This window comes from Neoarius graeffei, chromosome 3, assembly GCF_027579695.1.
Source record: "Neoarius graeffei isolate fNeoGra1 chromosome 3, fNeoGra1.pri, whole genome shotgun sequence".
Classification (NCBI taxonomy): Eukaryota; Metazoa; Chordata; class Actinopteri; order Siluriformes; family Ariidae; genus Neoarius; species Neoarius graeffei.
The window spans coordinates 114,843,177-114,866,082 of NC_083571.1; the positions used below are offsets into that span (position 1 = coordinate 114,843,177).

The 22,906-nt window shown below is 43.1% G+C and overlaps 1 protein-coding gene across 1 annotated transcript in view; it reads right to left on the reverse strand.

The window, feature by feature from the left end:
- The window catches only part of extl3 (exostosin-like glycosyltransferase 3), a 92,950-nt gene that overhangs the window by 16,569 nt on the left and 53,475 nt on the right, over window positions 1-22,906 (reverse strand). The window contains exons 2-4 of the mRNA XM_060917943.1: window positions 17,264-19,848; window positions 16,045-16,172; window positions 10,401-10,545 (exon numbers count right to left, since the gene is read on the reverse strand). Coding sequence (XP_060773926.1) covers window positions 10,401-10,545; window positions 16,045-16,172; window positions 17,264-19,396 — 2,406 coding nt within the window. The 5' untranslated portion in view covers window positions 19,397-19,848. The remainder of the gene's footprint in view (window positions 1-10,400; window positions 10,546-16,044; window positions 16,173-17,263; window positions 19,849-22,906) is intronic.

Sequence of the window (22,906 nt, forward strand, 5' to 3'; positions counted from 1 at the left end):
GATCTGATGCGCCAAGTAATCAGGAATCAACTCACTTTTTTCCCCAGTGGAGGTTTGAGTAATTATTCATGCGCAATTTACGTATTGAAAGTCTTTTTTACTTTTGCAACGGCCAAAAGATCGTTAAGGTGTCGATAATTGTAGCCGCCGCTCTAGTATTATTTTCCCAAAACAACTGATAAAGTCAGAAAATGACTCAAATGAAGCAAAGTTTATCGAATGATATCCATCACACATCATGGCTGAATCACGATGAAATGCAACGAAGATGAGTGTAAATCGTATTCAATGGCCTTTACAGTCACCAGATCTCAATCCAGTTGAAACCCTTTTGATGTTTGACTTCTTTTAGAGGGCGGCACGGTGGTGTAGTGGTTAGCGCTGTCGCCTCACAGCAAGAAGGTCCTGGGTTTGAGCCCCGTGGCCGGCGAGGGCCTTTCTGTGCGGAGTTTGCATGTTCTCCCCGTGTCCGCGTGGGTTTCCTCCGGGTGCTCCGGTTTCCCCCACAGTCCAAAGACATGCAGGTTAGGTTAACTGGTGACTCTAAATTGAGCGTAGGTGTGAATGTGAGTGTGAATGGTCGTCTGTGTCTATGTGTCAGCCCTGTGATGACCTGGCGACTTGTCCAGGGTGAACCCCGCCTTTCGCCCGTAGTCAGCTGGGATAGGCTCCAGCTTGCCTGCGACCCTGTAGAACAGGATAAAGCGGCTACAGATAATGAGATGAGACTTCTTTTAGACAGCACATAAAATTTAATGCCATCATCAAAAAACCCACTAGAAGGAATATCTTTTGGAAGAACATTGATCCTCCATCCAGTGCCGTTCCAGACATTTGTAGAATCTATGCCAAGGTGCAATGAAACCGGTCTGATTTGGTGTCTTCAGTCCATAAACATCTTGTAAGTGTTGTGAGAAGGCAAGCCTCAACACCAGGCACTGCCCGAATGCCCGACCAAGGGGTCATTCCACGCCAAACGTCCAAATGCTCCCGCTCGACCATCTCAGATTTACCTGAAAAAATTCCACGAGGTTCACACACTTCCCAATAGGAAAAGTCCCAAATTTCAGCTCCCAACTCATTATAGTTTTGTCATAAAAAAATATTTAGGCAGCTAACCCCAGACACGTTTTCAGCAGAGTTTTCTAGGGAGCCACTTTCACATTGCTGTATCTAGAAAACTATTTGAGCTAGGTCTTTCAAATTTTCAAGGGCTACTATCTGGCTAAAGTACTCGTAGTATATGGAGTTTTACACATGTGCTTTCGGTTTATCATAGCGTTCTGGCGGCTTGAATTTGCTCGAAAATTCAACTCTTCAAATCTGGCAGCATATTTGAAGGACTGTTGAAAGTATAATGTTAAAGACAGAGGCTTGATATTGCACATGCACCTTACCACACATGCTGTGTACTTTGTATTCAAAAACTGTCCCTCTGTGAAGCATGGTCTAGAAGATATTAAGGTTTAAAAATTGGAAAAAATAATTTGGTGCCATTTTTGGCATGGTATAGCAAAAAAATGATAGGTCCCACCAACATAAAATTGGCTGTTTTTGAAAGATTAGATATATGTTTCTAACATATCCAAAAATTGTGATGGTGTTTTGCCTTAATGTTGCAAAATGATTTTTTGAAAATGAGGTGTTTGCACACATACACAGCATTCATGGTCTATGAAGGCACTTCCAGATGCTAAGAGAACGCCTTAAATTCATTACATACAGCTTAAACTCAGTAAAATGCTTCATTTGATTCATGATAAACTATATTTGAAGGTCAACTTATATGTAATCATTAGGTATAGAAACAGAAATGTGTCAAATTGAGCATGCACACTGCAGAACATAATGTGGATGCAAGTGTCTCATACCATCCCCACATCAATCAGATTCCAAGGCACTCTAGTAAATGTTCACACCTGTATTTAGAACGAGCCACTTGCAAATCAGATTGACTATTTAAATGACTAGAATGAGCAGGCTCACAGTTTTCAAGATGGCATCTTTGGCTCCATGTTTCATTGGAGCTGTGTTGGGATGTGCTGAAGACTGCCACAGGTTGGATTACACCAAGAGTTATGCAATCTAAGTCTAACTACTTTAATACTTACTTTACATTAATACTTTTCTTGCAACTTTGCTGATTGACCATCATTTTGACATGTTATGCTTCTATTGTTTCAGACCAAGACAACTGGTATCCATCACTTCTCTGTCAAAAGATGACCAAATGCTCCTGAAGCACAGGTGTAGTCTGCAGGATGATGTACCACCTGATGCAACTATATGTTTGTACCATAAGAAAATAAACCTGGATTGTTACTCTTCTCTACAAAAAAACTGCAGCAACCCATATGGCTTACATGCAAGACCTATGAAAAAAAATCTTCGCATCATCTCTCTGTCCCAAGCAGAGGCCATTGGAAAGACATCTGTAAAGGCTGGAATGAAAGTATGCATGCAGTGCAAGAAGCATATGTATAAAGTGTCAGTCAAAGTTCCATTGCAAGAGCATGTTGATCATGATCATGTTGACTATGTACAACAGGAAGACATAAAAGACCAATTGGATAAGTGCTTCACTGCTATTGGACTTTCCCCATGTAAAATCTCACGAGTCAGTCCCAGGGATAAGGAAGCGTACATTAAGAGAAAGGTTGAAGAAGTTGGCCACAAGACCAAGGAAATGCTACATTGGTGTGCTGCAGTCCCTTCAACGTCATGGGCTGCTCCTATGATGACCACATCATCTGCTGATGTGAGTGATGTTGGCTATCTTGTCACAGCTTTGAAGCAAAAGTTATCAATCACGGCTGGAAAGCAGGAGCAGATCAAGTTATTAACTTTGGTACCACAAAGCTGGAGTATTGCAAAGACCATTGATGAATTTGGTGTTAGTGAGCGTCTAGTCAGACGAGCAAGAGATCTGCGCTTAGAACATGGTATTTTGCCTGTCATCACACCCTCAATAGGAAGACCACTGAGTACAGACACTGTAAACAAAGTTATTGCATTTTTTCACCAGGATGATATTTCTAGACCACTGCCTGGTAAAAAAGATTTTAAGAGTGTCAAAGAAGGAGACAAGAGAGTACACAAGCAAAAAAGATTAATTGTAATGAATCTGAATGAAGCCTTCCAGCTATTCAAGAAATCAAACCCTGACCTGAAGATAGGAATCTCCAAATTTTGCTCACTCAGTCCCAAGGAGTGCATAACTGTAGGTGCTAGAGGGACACATTCTGTTTGTGTTTGTGTGTACCACCAGAATGTGAAGCTAATGCTTTCTGCTTTCCCAACTGAAAACCAAGCAGAGAAAATCACCCACACAGATCTCCTGAACCATCTTGTGTGTTCCACACAGAACATGGAATGCATGTTACACAGGTGTGAAGAGTGCCCAGGATCCACAAATCTAGAACACTTTTTGAATGACAAAGTAAGTGATGATGTAGACAACATTAGCTTCAAGCAGTGGGTGACAACTGACAGAACAACTCTTTTGGACTACACCATCTCAACAGAAGACTACCTGGATTTGCTCATGGAAAAAGTAAACCAACTGTCGGTTCATCACTTTATTGCAAAGCATCAAAGTCATCGTTTATGCCAACTGAAGGAAGAACTGCACTCAGATGAATGCATCATACTTCTTGACTTTGCTGAGAATTACTCTTTTATTGTTCAAGACGCCGCCCAGGGTTACCACTGGGATAACTCCCAGTGTACCCTGCATCCTTTTGTGATCTACTACACGGAGGATGACCAGCTTAAATGTTCAAGTATGTGCATAGTGAGTGATTGTCTTAAGCATGATACAGAAGCTGTGTACACTTTTCTGTGCAGTGTTATACCCAAAGTGAAGTTGCTGCCCACTTTGAAGACCATTCACTATTTCAGTGATGGAGCTGCTGCTCATTATAAAAACCGCAAAAGCTTTATCAATCTGCTTTATCACTCATCAGACTTCGGTGTTTCTGCGGAATGGAACTTCTTTGGAACATCACACGGTAAGTCACCATGTGATGGAATAGGTGGCACAGTAAAGCGAGAGGCTGCAAGAGCGAGTCTGCAGGCCACTGATACAAACCACATCCTAACCCCTGAAGACCTCTTCAAATGGGCGGAAAAAAACATCCTAGGGGTGAAATTTATGTGGATAAGCAAAGAAAGTGTAAAGTCCATGGCTGACAAGCTGGAAAGCAGATTCGCAAAGGCATTCACGGTGCCAGGTACTAGAGATAATCACTGTTTCAAGCCAGTCAATGCCACAACAATTGAGGTCAGCAGAGTGTCTGGAATTGCTGGATTTTTGGTCAACTATGAGATAGAACATATTGAAGAAGAGTTTTCACATGGCCTCCAGATCAGTGACATGACACCTGGCCAATATATAACCTGTGTTTATGACCATCACTGGTGGGTTGGAAGCATCAGAGAGACATCTGAAGATCAGCAAGATGTTCAGATACAATTTATGCATCCACATGGCCCAGCAAAAAGTTTCTTCTGGCCAATGAGAGAAGATTTGTGCTGGGTACCTGTGCAACACATCATCTCTAAAATAGATGCTCCTAGAACTACAACTGGAGGTCTATATACAATTCAGGAATGTGACATCGAAGCATCTGAAAGATTCATTAAAGAGTTCAGATAATTTACAATAGCTTTCCCTAAGTTGCCAATGCATACAGTTTTTTTTTCTTTTAAATCATGGTACAACAGATATGTAATGGTTTGTGACAAGTTTCAGTTTTCACCAGTATTGGAGTTCCAATATTGCAATACCTAAAAATGGCATATAGGCTATCCTTCTAGTGTACTTTACCATGAATCAAATGAAGCATTTTATTAAGTTTAAGCTGTGCAAAATAAATTCATGGCGTGTTCTTAGCATCTGGAAGTGCCTTCATTGGCCATGAATGCTGTGTATATATGCAAACACCTCATTTTCAAAAAATCATTTTGCAACATTAAGGCAAAACACCATCACAATTTTTGGATATGTTAGAAACATACATCTAATCTTTCAAAAACAGCCAATTTTATGTTGGTGGGACCTATCATTTTTTTGCTATACCATGCCAAAAATGGCACCAAATTATTTTTTCCAATTTTTAAACCTTAATATCTTCTAGACCATGCTTCACAGAGGGACAGTTTTTGAATACAAAGTACACAGCATGTGTGGTAAGGTGCATGTGCAATATCAAGCCTCTATCTTTAATATTACACTTTCAACAGTCCTTCAAATATGCTGCCAGATTTGAAGAGTTGAATTTTTGAGCAAATTCAAGCCGCCAGAACGCTATGATAAACCGAAAGCACATGTGTAAAACTCCATATACTACGAGTACTTTAGCCAGATAGTAGCCCTTGAAAATTTGAAAGACCTAGCTCAAATAGTTTTCTAGATACAGCAATGTGAAAGTGGCTCCCTAGAAAACTCTGCTGAAAACGTGTCTGGGGTTAGCTGCCTAAATATTTTTTTATGACAAAACTATAATGAGTTGGGAGCTGAAATTTGGGACTTTTCCTATTGGGAAGTGTGTGAACCTCGTGGAATTTTTTCAGGTAAATCTGAGATGGTCAAGCGGGAGCATTCAGACGTTTGGCGTGGAATGACCCCAAGACGTTCGGGCAGAAATATTTTAGTGAGTTAGGCCCATTCGGGCACGCCTATGGTCGGCTTCTTTAAGCAAAAAAATGATTTTCGAGTGAGGACATTACAAAAAACAAGACGTATTAACCAGCATCCTCGTCTCCCCGGTGATCGCTGTTTTGCTTTTTTTTTTCCTTCCCGATTTGTAACGGCGATTCTGATTGGCTCGCTTCAGGCACACGTGTGCATTTGTGCTTTTCATCACTACGAGTGGTTGCTGGTGCCCTCTACGTTTTCCCGGGTTGACTTCAGGACTTCCACATATACATGTAGAAAAGCTAGTGGTAAGTACATTCAGTGAATGGAAAGACAAGCTTTTGTGTCTCAAAATAGTAAACCACACCCTCTACAGTAAATATGTGGCAGATCACGGAATCCAGGGACACATGTCGGCCCGGGGGCATTTTGAGTTATTGACAGATTCAGAAAGTACAGTTTCTAAGCTTTCCAATGATGCCTTCCATGTGGAGATCTGACAATATCTGAAGAATGTGTGGCCTTTTGAAAGTGCATACCTCTTAAAACAGAAAAGGGAGAAAATCGCCCTCAAAGTTTTCCATCTCAGTTACTCTGGGTGCAGGGCGGGCACATAATGGTGCTCATTTGCATGACATTAAGGAAAGCCCTACCCCCTACGAGCTAGCACGATACTACTTTCATGTAAACAAAGATCACCATGTCAATTTTCCTTCCATGCAAAGTATGCCCAACACAATTATGAAGTACAAAAATAAGTCCTAAAGTATACTTTAACGTTTTGTGGTTGAAAAATTACTCACACCGTAAGAAAGAAAGATAGCACGATGATGACACAACTAACACAACACTAGTTTCAGGTAAAGCCTCGGTCACAACCGGCCGTACAGTACGCGCTCCTACGGCCGGTCTACACGCAAAAAACACAAGAAACACACGGAGAGCGTGCATGAAACGCATGAGAGTGCACGTGTGAAAAGCACGAGAGCGCGCGTGTGATGTGCTGATTTTCGAGCCGCAGACCCGCCGCAGAGGTTCTTTGTCATGTCAAACAAACTCTACAGGCGCTTACGTTTTTTTCAGGTTGCAAGACAAACTTACGGCCAACGCGCGTCTTTCTCCGTGAACCAAAAAAAAAAAAAAAAAACGCAGCGATTTGGGGAAACGCCAAAAATCACACGGCCAAAAAATCGTACGTCCGGTTGTGACCTAGGCTTAACCAAACCACAACGCTCTCCGTTACATGCAAAAATAACCACACAGCCTTAGATTAATAAACTCACCCCATCAGAAAGAGAAACGGCGCCTTGCACACACCAATGCCTCCGATGGAATGTAATCCTAGAACGGTCCGTGTATCATCCGATCATTCAAGTATTCCATTCAATCTGGAAAACGAGGTTGCGGTTTTTTTTTGCTAGAAATGGTTATCTCCGATGTAAATACCGAGTGTCTGTTTGCTTCGCGGTGTTTCAGCTCCTCTGCGCTCTGTTTAGTAACTCATTCCATAGTGAAATCACACGCCTGTATGCAGTTAAGTAGCCATGCGCTCAGCTCGGATCATACAGCTGATTCGCGGAAAAAAAAAAAAAAAAGACTTAAATCATCATGTGAATGGCCCATATGGTAATTTACCCACACCCCCCCAGCAGGCTACAGTCCTGACAAAAACGAGACAATTTGCAACAAAAAATGTATGCTTTTCCAACAAAACAATCTATTATCTGAAATACTGATTGCATTCTTCAAGATCTCAACTTGCACATGATGGAAAAAAAAAAAATCACAAATTTCGAAAAAAAATGCTTCTTTTGCGATTATCTCGGATTCGTTTCGGCCGACATGTGTCCCTGGATTCGGTGAGGGGTCACATATATACATAATTTACATCGAGAATTCTCCCACAGATAAATCTATCTTACCCCATTTGACATTGGCCCATCATGCATGTGAAGTGAAGGATTTTTTTGTGGAGGATGGAGGGATGATGGATGGAGGTAGGGTGGGAGGGGAGGGAATGGGTGGATTGATGATGGAAATTATCATCATCTTTTTTTTTGGCACACTGAATGATAAGACAGTACTGCAGTACAGACTCCTGCTTTATAATGTTTTCAGTTTTATAATTCATCTTTGCAATATTGCTAGACATTGTTAGGCAAAACAAAGCGTGTTTTGTATCCTAAACTCTATATAAAAAGACATATTACGTATGAGTACCGTATGTAAGTCTTACATATACGATACTGATTTACACTACCGTTCAAAAGTTTGGGGTCACCCAGACAATTTTGTGTTTTCCATGAAAAGTCACACTTTTATTTCCCACCATAAGTTGTAAAATGAATAGAAAATCTAGTCAAGACATTTTTCTGGCCATTTTGAGCATTTAATCGACCCCACAAATGTGATGCTCCAGAAACTCAATCTGCTCAAAGGAAGGTCAGTTTTATAGCTTCTCTAAAGAGCTCAACTGTTTTCAGCTGTGCTAACATGATTGTACAAGGGTTTTCTAATCATCCATTAGCCTTCTGAGGCAATGAGCAAACACATTGTACCATTAGAACACTGGAGTGAGAGTTGCTGGAAATGGGCCTCTATACACCTATGGAGATATTGCACCAAAAACCACACATTTGCAGCTAGAATAGTCATTTACCACATTAGCAATGTATAGAGTGGATTTCTGATTAGTTTAAAGTGATCTTCGTTGAAAAGAACAGTGCTTTTCTTTCAAAAATAAGCACATTTCAAAGTGACCCCAAACTTTTGAACGGTAGTGTATGTTTCATGTTTTCAGGGCTTGTCTTGGGCTTCTGTTGCAGAAATAAATGTTGTTTTGAAAAATAAATGTTTTTTTAAAAAAACGTACTTTTGTCTAAATAACTCAATTATACCCCTAGAAAACAAATCAGTATTGCCTTAAACCGTGTACTTAAAAACTTTCTGAAATACCGCTAAATTTTAGGGCAAAAGGAGATTCAAGCGGGGCAAAATATTTTTGAGGCCATTTATGGTATTAAAAGTTAACGCTGAGGCCTGGAAGTAATGGCAACACTACAAACTGGTAAATGTTTTACCGTCCCAACTTTCTGAAATGTGCTAGAAGAATCAAAACTGAAATGTGTTTATTTTGAAAAACAAATTTCATGATGTAAACCGTCAAATAACGTGCTGCTGTAACGCTTTGAGTGGAATACAGGTCAAAGATTATTTCCGAATCCTCGTTTTCAGTTTTAATTTCACCATACCGTCCCAACTTGTTCTGATTTGGGGTTGTATTTCCTGTTCTCCGAGATGGTAAATGATTATCCAACTTTATTATGCTGCAATGGATAATTATTAGAAGCATTAATAACATTATGCAAAATTAACATGCGTTTCTTTGCTTAATTCCACACGATAAGCAAGAATAATTTTGGGTCGTGACTAGGGATGGCGAAAACTAAAAAAAATCTTGACCAACCACCGAGCCTCATTAGCCGGTTAAAGTCGGTTAACCTACGAGTTTAAACAGGGATGCAAACGGCGCGCCTTTTTCATGGCTCGTGCAGATCCGATTTTTTTGGGGGGGGGCGTTGGAGTGTCTGAATAATTTCATCAGAGTAAATTCTGTATTAAAATTACTACATAAGCAAATGCCGTTACAGTCCATGAAAAAGCCGTGAAAAAGTCGGCATCTGCGCCTTTAGTTTGTGTGGAGAGATATGATCTGCAGTAACATGCATTGTTGGCTACAGACCGAAACATACTTTCAGAATGCACTGGCCAAGGCAGGACTAAACTCCATGTGCCTTCTAATAATAATAATTTAAAAAAAAATAGTAATTTGTAAGCTAAAAAGCCTGTGTCTACACTTTTCTCTCGCCGAGTGGCAGCTGGGGCGGGACATGACTGAATGGGTGTTTCTGATTTGTCAGCTGTCTTTAACTGGGGCGGGACATGACTGAATGGGTGTTTCTGATTTGTCAGCTGTCTTTAACTGGGGCGGGACATGACTGAATGGGTGTTTCTGATTTGTCAGCTGTCTTTAACTGGGGCAGGACATGACTGAATGGGTGTTTCTGATTTGTCAGCTGTCTTTAACTGGGGCAGGAGGGCGGGACATGACTGAATGGGTGTTTCTGATTTGTCAGCTGTCTTTAACTGGGGCAGGACATGACTGAATGGGTGTTTCTGATTTGTCAGCTGTCTTTAACTGGGGCGGGACATGACTGAATGGGTGTTTCTGATTTGTCAGCTGTCTTTAACTGGGGCAGGAGGGCGGGACATGACTGAATGGGTGTTTCTGATTTGTCAGCTGTCTTTAACTGGGGCGGGACATGACTGAATGGGTGTTTCTGATTTGTCAGCTGTCTTTAACTGGGGCGGGAGGGCGGGACATGACTGAATGGGTGTTTCTGATATGTCAGCTGTCTTTAACTGGGGCGGGACATGACTGAATGGGTGTTTCTGATTTGTCAGCTGTCGTCCTTACACCCATGGCATGCCCCAAGCGTTTACAAACACAGAATTCCAGGTTCTCCGCTCCAAAACAATTGATTTTTTTTTTCCACCGACAACCAAAAAAAAAAAAATTAACCGGTTGACGTTGATTCGGTCAACCACCGGTCAAACGGTCATCGGTTAACATCCCTAGTCGTGACTTGATGCCCAACCGTAAATGTGGGTCATGAAGTAAAACCAGTTGAGAACCACTGCTTTAAACTGTACCAGTGGTCATCCTTTCCAGATGTTCTTGGTCCTGGTTGAGAGCTGTTACCTTGTGGAAGAAGGCGGCGCCTGTCAGCACCATGGACAGTTCACAAGAGTAGTTGGAGTTGTAAAGCCAAGACTGGTGGTTCAGATCCCAGGCATGAAACCGCCCTGGGAAGCCAACAATCCGATCCCTGGCCTCTCGCCACACCCTGAGGAGGACAGGAGGCAAGGCAGAACAAATCAGACCTCAAGAAATCAAAATCAGTCATTATCATTTAGCTATTAGCAACTGTTGTTGTGTTTTATTTTTTTGCCCCCTCCCCCCACATCATGACCTCGATCAACACTAATAATTACCATATCCGAGCACTGTGTCAAACTGGAAACTTAAATGCGTTATTCACCTATACATGATGGCATTGTACAAAAATCCTAATTATTTCTAAAGTTTCCTGCTCTGAAATCTTTATAAACTCCTCCAACAGAACTTCTCACCTGGTTCTTTACACAGAACAGGTGGAGCACAATGTCCGCTACAAAATGTCCGCTACAAAATGTCCTCTAGACCCATCGTTCTCAAAGCGGGGTCTAAAAAAAAAAAAAGTATAGTTCTGCGACCCCCCCCCAAAAAAAAAAAATTACAGTAATGGAAAATCACACCCCACGATCATCAATGCTGTTAAACTGATTAGAAATTCACTGGACTCATTGACTTGTTTAACTGGTCACTAGAATTGAATGCGTTTAATCCAAAGATTAGCAACTAATAGGCTTGTAATGATGTACTGTGCGGCGATAAATTATGATTATTATAATGGTGCGGAAAACACACACGCACAAAAAGACCTAAAAGAGCTGTTGTGTGATTCAACAAGAAATTGAAATCATCTTTTTACAGACTGCCGAAAGCAAAAGAGAAATAAATTAAGGTAATTGTTTTACCTTTAAGTGTGGCTACAGCTTTCAGAAAATGTTATGAATAGTTCTTAAAGCTGGATGTCCTTTCGATTTCATAAAATCGGTGAAATTTAGTTCCGTTTGAAATGTGGTCATTGTGATACATGTTTATTTCTGTGGCTGGGAAGTTATTTAATTTGAGCGGATTAAAGCAAATAATGTGCATGAAATTGCTCGCTTGGCGCAGTCAAGCAGACAGAGGAAGTCCGTGTGCGCATGCGCAGGTTTACCTTCTTTTGGGTTTTACGGCAGCTGGCATCCACAGTGTTGAATTACTGCCATCTACAGGTTTACCTTTGAGCGTGCACTGACAGTTCCATCATTCTGTCGCTAAACGAACAGCTGATCACACCGAGGTGCTCGCTGAGTGCCCATATTTATTAGTTTGATCCTGCATTTCCTTTCCTTCATATATATAACATCTTTTCTTCTTGCTTTCTTTCCGTTACTGTAGTCGCTCTTTCACATTTCATTCGCACACTCGCGTCCTCCATTTTTCTCTCCTGTTTCAAATTTTTATCCCACAATGCCTTGCGTGAATGGGGAAAGCCCACCACGTGATGCATGACGTAGTATCTTGTATTGGGTCATGGTGAAGCAGGAAAAAAAATAGCGGAGAATTTAGGGTCATGTGGCTCTAAAGTCATTAAAGAGGAACTGAAGTAGTTTTTAAACTTGCTTCCACTTGGGCAATGGGCAGGTGCGTCCCCAAATTAATAAGACAGCAGCGATTGCGGCCTGCCCGAGGCCCAAGACCAAAAAGGGGGTGAGACAGTTCCTGGGGCTGGCTGGCTACCATCGTAGGTTCATACCTAATTATTCGGACGTCACCAGCCCGCTGACTGATCTCACTAAAAAGGGGGCACCAGATCCGGTCCAGTGGACGGAGCAATGCCAGCGGGCTTTCTCTGAGGTGAAGGCTGCACTGTGTGGGGGGCCACTGTTACACTCCCCTGACTTTTCTCTCCCCTTTATGTTGCCGTCGGACAGAGGGCTGGGGGCTGTTCTGTCCCAGGAGGTGGAGGGGGAGGATCACCCCGTGCTGTACATCAGCAGAAAGCTGTCGGTGCGTGAGGGGCGCTACAGCACAATAGAGAAAGAGTGCTTTGCCATCAAGTGGGCGGTCCTCGCCCTCCGTTACTACCTGCTGGGATGCCCTTTCACTCTCTGTTCGGACCACACGCCCTTCCAGTGGCTCCACCGTATGAAGGATGCCAACGCGTGGATCACCCGTTGGTATCTGGCACTCCAGCCCTTTAACTTCAAGGTGATCCACAGGCCGGGGGCGCAGATGGTCGTGGCGGACTTCCTCTCCCATGGGGGGGGGGGGGGGGGGGGGGGTGTTGGCTGCAGGCCGGACGGCTGCCCGGCCTAAGTTGGGCGGTGGGGGTATGTGGCAGCGGGGCCTTGGTCAAGAGTCGGTCTGTGACCAGAGGGCAGAGTCAGGGAAGATAAGTGGCAGAATCACTACACCTGATGTCAGTTAATGTGCGTTTGTGTGTCTTCCCCAGTGACCGCGCCCTATATAAGGAGAGAGAGTGCAGAGGAAGACAGCTCTCTCCCCAACCAGACGACCTGTGTGTGCGCGCACGCATGCATGTGTGGCTGGGAGAGTGTAAAAATCACTGAAAAGTGACAATAAAGAGGTTTTTTTTTTTTAAATTCAGTTCTGACCTGCCGTCCTTCTGTGCTCCACCCACCCATCCGAATTTCTACACTTACTTTCACCATAAAGTTTTATTTATATGACTTTGGTCTGTAGCTGTAAAAGGCCTCGGCCTTAAAACCGGTTCCCGCTGTGACGTCACGCACTCAGGGCTGGCTGGCTCAGCAGGGCAGCTCCAATCACAACTTTGTGGTCGATTTTAACTCTCAAAAATAGGGCTGGGTTCAAAAGATCGATCCACGATCCGATATCGATTCACGTTCAAAAAATACGAGATCAATTCAAAAATGTGTGGATCGATCTCTTCTAGGTGGCTATAGGCACTATTTTCTCGACCGCGCAAGGACCGCTATAAAAAGTGGGTGCCGGCAAACGAAACCGAAACTTAAGAACGTGAGATGGCTGAAGCTGCACAGCTAAAATCACCGCCTGGCCTGAAAGCTGATGTATGGCATTACTTTGGATTCAAACGTTACGAGGACAGAGACAAAGTCGACAGAACAAAAGCAGTGTGCAAACTGTGCCACATAGAGGTAAAATATAGTGGCAATACAACCAATCTCCGCAACCACTTATCCAGGCACCACGCCGACACAGTTTCAGCTAAACCTGCGGCGAATCAAACTGCACTGGAGAAGGCATTTGGGGTTAAATTACATGCACAAACACATGGGGCTGTTCCTGTCAATAGGGACAGTTTTTACTTTAAAGTGACAATCCAGCAATATCTAAGTAGATCGATATCGGATCGAATCGATCCAGGAAATCTGGATCGATTCCCGGCCCTACGCAAAAACACTTTTTTTTAAAAATTCCCATTTATGCAGCATACAAGAGTCAAGGATGGAGATACTATCCACTCAGAAATGTATTTAAAAATAAAGGTTCTGCGTATCTGCTTTAATCTACCTCACTGTCCGTTTTGTGCAAGTTCTGTCTGTCTGATGTCCTTTTTATGATCATTACACACTTCAAAAGATGTGAAAACACAAACACCCTTCCTTTGGCTCAAACTGTTTCCCTTTCATAACATCACTTCTGTCTTTACGCCCTGTTTTTTTTTTTTTTGTAAAGCAGAGATTACAGAGAGGGAAAAGTCTCAATATACTTATGCCAACACTAATATCATGACGGATGAGTTATTCTGCTTGCCTAGAACCGTGTTTCAGAATACTCCATCCATTACGTAATACTTATAAGCTGAAACAGGTAATTGTTTCAGGTGGGTTTTTTGTTCGTTTCGTTTTTACAAGCGTCTCACAGAAACCTATATTCAGGGTTCCTACACATTTTCCATTTCAAAATCCCAAGACTCGTGGTATATTTTTCAGACCATATCTAATGCCAAGGGACACGCACAAAGCAATGTCCACACACAGGAAACCAGTTGCATCCTGCTGCAAAGACTGGTTGAGTGACAGAGACATCCATCCATACACACACACACATTCAAATATGAAGATAAAACATGGTAGGAAAACAGATACTGAGCAAAGAAGTCTTGTGCGAGTGTGCCACATGCATAGAAACTCACAGACACAAAGACAAATACATTATCATGCAGATACACACACACACACACACACGAGATATTTGCCATCATTTACATCTGGCTAGCAGTCCCAGAACACTGGCCAAACTTGCCATTACCCATTCTTACATTTGTGGTATTATAATGTGCGTTTGTGCTGATCTTTTTGCTTCGGTATGACGTATCCCAACTAGGGATGGGACATGATTTTCGAATATTCGTGACGAGTTCGAATAATGAATAGTAATTTCGAATGCCGTTTTGGCTTACGTTACATTCCACTAAAAAAAAAAAAAAAAAAAAAAGAGCGCGGAAAGGCGTTTCCTTGTTCCTAACATACTCTGTTGCATTAATTCGGCCAGAGGGTGCTGCTATCGTACAGTAAAGGTAGTCAAATGCCAGCAGCGCACGCAAGGTCGCATACATTGCCTCATTTTTGGATCCCAGACACAAACACCTGAGCTTCGCAACTGACGAGGTGAGAAACAGTGCAGGCCGAGGTGAGAAACCTTCTGTCCATGGCAGATGATGAAGAGGCCGGAGAGGCGGCGGAATCGCATGAAGGGCCCAGCGAACCGAAACATTCCCGAAAGGATGGCCCATTAACAGCAGCAATTGCCGTCATATTTGGCGAGGATTACAGCACAGAGAGGGCAACATGCGTGACTGAATTGACTCAGTACTGCCAGGATACATGCCCACCGCTCCACACTGACCCGATGACATGGTGGAAAGACAATCAACAGAAATACCCTCGCCTGGCAAAGTTGGCCAGCGCCTACCTGTGTGTGCCTGCAACGTCCGTGCCATCGGAGCGTGTGTTCTCCGCAGCCGGTCTAATTGTCAATAGGGTGCGTACCCGTCTCCATCCCGACCACGTCGACATGTTAATTTTTTTGAACAAAAATATGTCTTAAGTTTATTCTGCTCTGACTGTTCGAATGCTTTCATTATCGTTTCCTAAACGGGCAGTTTCACCCGCGGTTCCTTCCAACAGACGAAAATAGTCGTGGCTGCATAGAAATGTACAATAAAATTGGAAGCCTATATTATTGTTTGATACTGTAGGCTATGTGAGGTGAATGGAAGTTTGTTTTTTGATGACTCATTAAACCGTTACCACTTTCACCCTGTCTGTCATGTGTGCACGCGTTTGGATGGGGCGGGCGGGGTTCTGTCGATTTTCGAATCGAATTTCGAATATCTTTTAGCGAATTTCGAATAGTGTTTTTGATCAAAAGTCACATCCCTAATCCCAACGTGCTAACATCAGATAAGTCACTGCTGGCAGATGCTACAGAAACCACCTCAGACATGTTGCGCACGCATCTTACCTCGCTTAAATTCAACATCAAACTCAAACTGGTTTGAACATTTTGGCTTAATTTTACATTTCAGAAAAGAAAGTAGGGGCAATAATCTGGAAGCAGAAATATTTTTCCATACTCCATTTTCCTTACTTGATCCAAACCTGGAAACTACTAAAATCAAATTCCGTACTGCGTAGGAACCCTGCGTATTATGTCTATACATTTAAAAAGAAACATACATTACCTGAACCCAAACATGATTTCATCGTGTCGGAGATGGGCATCATCATCAATAGACAAGATGGCCTCAGTCTCGACGACATCCCAGGGCAGGAAGCGATTGTTTAAACTGTTCTTTTCTGTCCGCACCACCTGTAAATAATAAGATGTCTCCTCAGAATATCACTTATCTACCACGGTCTGCAATTAATTAGAAACTTGAATAACATAAAACAAAACAGCCTCAAGAAAAGAACAAATCTGCCAAGTAATCTGAAACATCCTAGCCTAGTAAACTAGACCCACCCGCCTAGCGGCCAAAAATATTTTTGCCTACGAGTGGGTCTAGCCTCGGACCATAACACCACCACACCCCGGGCATCAAATCGTGCCCGCCAATCACAACGCAAGGTTTTTGTTTGGATTCTTTAGGCGGGCTTTTGCAGGAGTGACGACAAGGCTGCGCGACGCTGGAGAAAGCACAACAGGAAAGATGGCTATGGCTATTGAACAGCGCTCGTTTGACTCCGCTTTGGAATCAGTTTTAGAAGAATTAGACTTGTTTTCGTTGAAACATGAGCAGGAAGAGGCTCTCCGCTCATTCCTTTTCAAGAAGGACGTTTTCGCTCGTAGGCAAAAATATTTTTGGCCGCTAGACGGGTGGGTCTAGTTTACTAGGCTATGAATCTTCACCAAAACACTCGACGCTCCGATGGTGTCCCTCTCCACATGCTGTTTGTTTACCCTCCCCCACTGCTTTCTGTCGCTCTGACTACGTCACAGTCACTGTTGCGCTGATTGGTCAGAGTGTTGGCCTATACGCACAGAGACAGTTTGAAAGACAACGGGTTGTTCCTACCCACACCCTTCGGAAATGTCTACGACCGAGACCAGACTAAATATTCACATTTAGTCTGGCTTGCCAGGCTAGAAACATCCAGGAACATCATACTGGCAATACTGAAAAATATTGGCTTGGGATCCTTGCGCTACTTTGAGACTATCATTCTGTAAAATGAGTCAGCCCATTCTGGCTTCTAACTCCAAACCCCACCTTTCCACGACCTTAAAGTACATTGTAGAGTTAAAGGACATGATTAAAAAAACAAACAAACAAAAGTAAATAAATACAGAAGTTTCTATCATTTTATCACCTCAGGAATACAACAATCAAGGTCATACTTTCAAGGCTTTAAAACATGCTGACCAACACTTTTGTGTAATCAAGATAAAACAAAACTTACCACAATAGGCAGCCCAATGTCCGGCCACAGGAGGTCATCTGAGGGCGGTTTTGGGGAATTCCAGACTACCACCACCTTGTTGAGATAGGGAAGGCCATTTAGCCTCTCCAGAGAGTTCATAAGTACCTCCTCTCGTTCATACGTCAGCATGACCACTGTGAACTGTTCTCGTGGGACATTTCCACCCAGGGCAGCCTGAAACTCTTTTCCAGAACCTCCAGAACCACCACCGATGGGGCGGAAACCAGTTCCTGAACCTAGAAACTTTGCCTCTGAAGGTAGAATAGGGTCTAATGGCGTATGGGGGAAGAGATGGAAAGGCCCAGGAGCACGATTCCAGGTTCGGTAGACATCAGATACTGTGTAGGTGAAATTCCGCAAAAACCTAGGTGATGCATAAGGGGGTTCTGTCTCTACTGGACCAAGATCCAGGTCCCCATTGTCAGCCATATTGGCATCTGTGCCTGCCATCTTTCCAGCTTTGTGGGGAATCTCCTGGGCAGGTTCCTCCTTTATGGGCGATGCTGGTATTTGAATGCTGGTTCGGATACTGGCAAGAATGGTATTGAAGATACTCTCACAAGTGGAAAAGTACGTTTCCCAAAGGAAGCGACCTTGCCGCCGCATGGCCAGTAAATCGTTGTCGGACAGGCTCCTCAACAGAAAATGCAACTCTGTTATTCGAGGCTTGGGCACCATGATAGCTGCCTCACTCCAACGTACAAGATGGTGGTAAGGTAACTTTGAGTGGTCGCCAAGAACCACAGGGATTGCCCCAACCTCCAGGGCCTCGAACAAGCGCATGTTGCACCCTGCAGTTGCTATGAGCTGCCCATCGCCTGGAGATATCACCAAAGCGAACGTAGATGCTTTTAACACTTCCAAGCGATCCTCACGCTCCCCACACAGGGCCCATTCAGTCGGTAGACTCGGCTTTGGTCGGTTCTTGCAGGTAAATTCCACAAGTACCTGGTCGAGGTGACTGTCTTGTACTGCTTTAAGGGTTCCAATGATGCGATCGTCGTAATCCGCCGGTGGATCTCCCTCCATTTCTTCCTCAAAGGACTGTGGTGGTGCTTCCAGCAGGCTACTCCTTAGAGATTCCACTTTCTCTCCTTGAAAAGTAAAGAGATACTTCCTCTTCACTGGAACCTGTGGAGGCACCTCCAGAAAGTTGGGCTCAGAGAGAGCATGGACCAGTGGAGACACCACCAGGTCAAAACCCTCTCTGTACTGTCGCTGAAGAAAGGTAGACTGTGCTATAGCTGCCCGGCCTGTACTTACATTGTACAAAAAGTTTTGAGTTAACGACTTCCTAGACAGATGAACCAACAGGTGATTATGACCATCTGACCTCCAGAATGGCAATGCTTTCAGCTGCTTTTCCAAGTCAGATGGAGAGGGTGAGGAATCGTGTATTTCTCCAACAAGCACCACATAAAGACACGCAATATTTGGATTATCCGTAACATAAACACTGCTTTTAACAGAAGATGCAAAGGCTTGCTTAACCAATGGGTCAATATAGTCTCCCCAAGGATACGACCCTGTGTCGTACACATAGACTGGGAACCCGGATGTTAAGGGACATCTGGCATAATCAAAACAACTATGCAGGCGACAGGCCTGTACAGACCTCGGAGGAGGGAGCCCAGGATCATCTTTGTCTGGTAATAGTCTAACAGGCAAAGATAATTTTGGCTGATTTTGTGCCATGAGTTCCTTATAAGAGTGTTCTGTCTGGCTGATGACATTTTTGAGTTGTAACAAGTCCTGTTTGGCACTGTCAATGCTACGCTTACAGGCTTCAATCCGCAAGTTGAGACGGGCTATTTCACCGTTGAGCTCTTGCCGCTTCGCTTCCAGCTGAAGCAGCTCTTCACTCACCGATTCTCGTATACGGCAAAGGTCTTGCACATGCTTCGCCTCACACAGTTCACCACCTGGTCGTGGGCCAAAAATGCGTTTGTCTGGACCTCCTGCCTCATCGATTGTGGTGAGGTAGTAATGTGCAATGAGTGGGAAGAAGACCAAAATGAAAAAGAGCATGAAACTGAGCCATGTCAGTCGAACCCGCCGGAGCACCCATGGCTGGCTGCCGTTCCCTGTAACGCCTCCGTTTCGCTGCATCATCCAAACGTCACTCTCCGCCACACCAAGCCGATATATAAAGTTGCTGGGGAGATTCAGCAGCCATTATGCAAATCTACAGTGTATAAGCATGTGTGGACAGGCAAAAAATGAAAAACAAAGACAGAAATCTCATCTTCACCGAGGCTTCAAATCAAGTCAAACTTCACTGTCAAAAGAATACAGTCCGAACATAATGCTGCTTTTTTCTAGAACGTGTAACGAGACTCCAATGCTATCCAAAGATATACATGAGACCTTGGACAGTGGCAAGAACAGATTGCCCCTTATTGAAATCACAGATGGGGACATGGCTAGTATTAATTGTTATTCGTCATTTTGCTTGGCAGAGCCATTCTTCCACTCAGCATAATCTTGTAATGGCTGCTATAATATGCTTTCCAGCTGCTCATGGTCTGTTGGTCATCTAGCTTGTCTTGAATGCAATGTCCAATCTAGAACAAAGAAAAAACAAAACATAATAGATGTTAGGCAGATCGTTAAAAGCAAGGTTCCCACTGACGCTCATCACGCTCGTCATTGACGAACAGAATCCATCAGTGACAAAGAAAAAATTACTAGCAGTCGTCGCAGTGATAGATGTGTGTCATCGTTATAAGTCATCTTTTCTAGAAATCCCTCCACAAATCCCTCCGTTTGTCGAAATCCAACCCCAGTGAAGAGACAGCAGGAAGCCAGAGTGTAAACAATGAGCATGGGCTTGTGGCCAATAAAAATCGACTACACATCATTACCAAATGAGCGCCAAGCTTTTGGCCAATCGCAGTGCGTCTTAATCTGCCTGGTGTGATCCAAACAATGGTGCAGTCTAAACTGATGAAGTTTTTTGAGCGAGGTTCAAGTACTGAAGATGATTTAAGGGCTGAAACAGACACGGGGGAGACGCACTCAGAGCCCCGACCATCCCCAAGCACATCGGACAGCGTCAGTAATACAGGAGTCGGTTTTAAAAAAAATAATAAAATAACCTCCAGTGAAAGTGCTGTCAGCCGACAAGCAACTGAAGGGAGCTACATTTCAAGCATGACGACGCATCAAGTCCTCATGGATAACGCAGTGGCGTCGTTCAACCCCATCACTCGGGCTAATACCCTGGGGGCTATCTCACCCTCAAAAAAATAAGAGATTAATAGAAAACAACTAATTTGGATGTAATCTGGGATTTTGAAATGATGTAATTTAACAATTTAGCTTAGAATTTGTGTCTTTGTAGTCCTAAAAGCGAGATCTGTCAGTGAGAAATGATTTTATTGAACTGATGATAAACTTTACTAGTCGATTGACACACACCTCAGTTTCCTGAGACAATATGGGTGTTGTTGATAAACTTAAAAATAAGACAGAAACTGAAGTGAAGTACATTAAATTTAAAGAGCACAGTGAAAAAAAATCAATAAAGATGTCAAATTTTGAATGTGTGTGGGTGATTAATATTACTTTGTGAAATTAGATTTCACCTCCAACCTCCCGTTTAAAAAAAAGCCTGAGAAAAACTTGACTAACCCCTGGTCTTTTCAATAGCTAGAACAGAAATAGTCCTGGTCTAACTAACAGTATGATGTAAAACGCGGTGTCATTCTGTGTCCGGGGGAACCCTGTAAAAGTGGCTGTTGCTCCTGAACACACGTTAGACGTTCATTCACCTACTGCTTGCTTGAAATTAAGCTCAGGATCTCATACTGATCCCCCCCCCCATGCAGCCGTTACCAAAATCCGACTTTAAACAACTTGGAGTGAGGGAGTGAGTGATTTAGTCTGTCCAAACAGTGGTCGAAATACTTTTTTCCAGTGTTCTGCAATATTACAGAATGTCAAAATTTTGTTCTGCAATTTGGAAATATTTTCTGCAAATACACAAGCCTCCATACTGCACCCTTCTCAACCTAATAATGCCTATATTTACATCTAGCTTTACAACTCGTAGCATTACTGTAATTCTTTATTCTCTCACTCTATTTTTAATTTCAGTCTTCACAGATCCTTCTCTGCAGCAAAGTTATCGTTCCATGATCCCTCCACAGGTCTTTCATCCCCCTCGCCCTGACACTACGGGCTACTACAACTTGAAGTATACCAACTAATTCATAAATGTACTAGTTATCACACCCACACATTACCCTTCCACACAACATACTAATAAAGGGATCACCACAGTAAAAAATAGAACACAACTGTTCAAGAAACAAAACATTCATTTTCATGTTACACGTCATGTTACATTTTGTCAAGATTAAGTTTCTCGCTTGAACAATAGATTGTTACCCAGAATGTACTTCATTCAGTGTTTGCATCTGCAACCTGTAGTTTTAAATTGAAAGCAAGGTTTCAGTTCTACACTCTGTTACATCTTACGATGATGCAAAGATTTGATGCCATTATGGAATAAAACCCAACTGGCAAATGGAAAGACGTTTGGGTTCATGGTGTTTGCCTGGCTTCTAAAGTGCGAGGTCATGAACTGAACGGAGAACTACTGCAGGGGCTTCACTGCTCTAAAGCCTCGGTCACAACCGGCCGTACGTGCTCCTACGGCCGGTCTACGTGCAAAAAACGCAAGAAACGCACGGACGGCGCGTGTGAAACGCACGGAGGGCGCACGTGTGATGTGCTGATTTTCAAGCCGTAGACTGGCCGCAGAGGTTCTTTGTCATGTCAAACAAACTCTACGGGCGCTTACGTTTTTTTCAGGTTGCAAGACAAACTTACGGCCAACGTGCGACTTTCTCCATGAAAAAAAAAACCACAGAGACTTGGGAAACGTCAAAAATCCCATGGCCAAAAAATCGTACGTCCGGTTGTGACCTAGGCTTAAACTAACAGAGAACTGGGTACAAACTAATCATGGCAGAACTGAGAGCTACAGAACTACTGAGAGCTACAGAACTGAACCTATGAGCTTTGTCTTACAGGGCAACTGTTTTACTTTGTGCTAGTCTGCACCACAGGCAAGACAGCTCTAGTAAAAAAAAAAAAAAACAGAACATGTACACAAAACATGCATTAGTGTAGCTTGGTATGAGAAAAAATATTCAAAAGTATCTATGAATAAAAGGTAAAATACCGTTGCCGTCTTCAGAAGGGATATAAAATCAGTACAATTTTGCATGATTCAACAATACAATATATACAAACCTATACGATTTACCAATATATATGTATGCAAGATAAGAACTAGTCAGCAGCGACCGTCTTCATTTTTGTCCCCCTCGCGGACGCGCGATCTGTCGCTGCTGTTGTTGGAGTCACGCTGGCTGCCGGTTTTGCCGAGATACGACAAAATCATCCTTGTTTTCTTGGCGTTTTTGTTGGACTCTTGCCCCGAAGAAACAATCCTCTTCTTGGGAACCATGTTTGTTGTGCCGCATTGAATTCTGGGAGATGCATGGCGGAAACTGCTGAGGTAGTTGTCGGGTCCTCCCGGTGGGTATTAAAAGTGACGAAATCTTACATCGGAAAATGGCAACTGCCCTTATTTGGTTGTCGTCGCCTTTC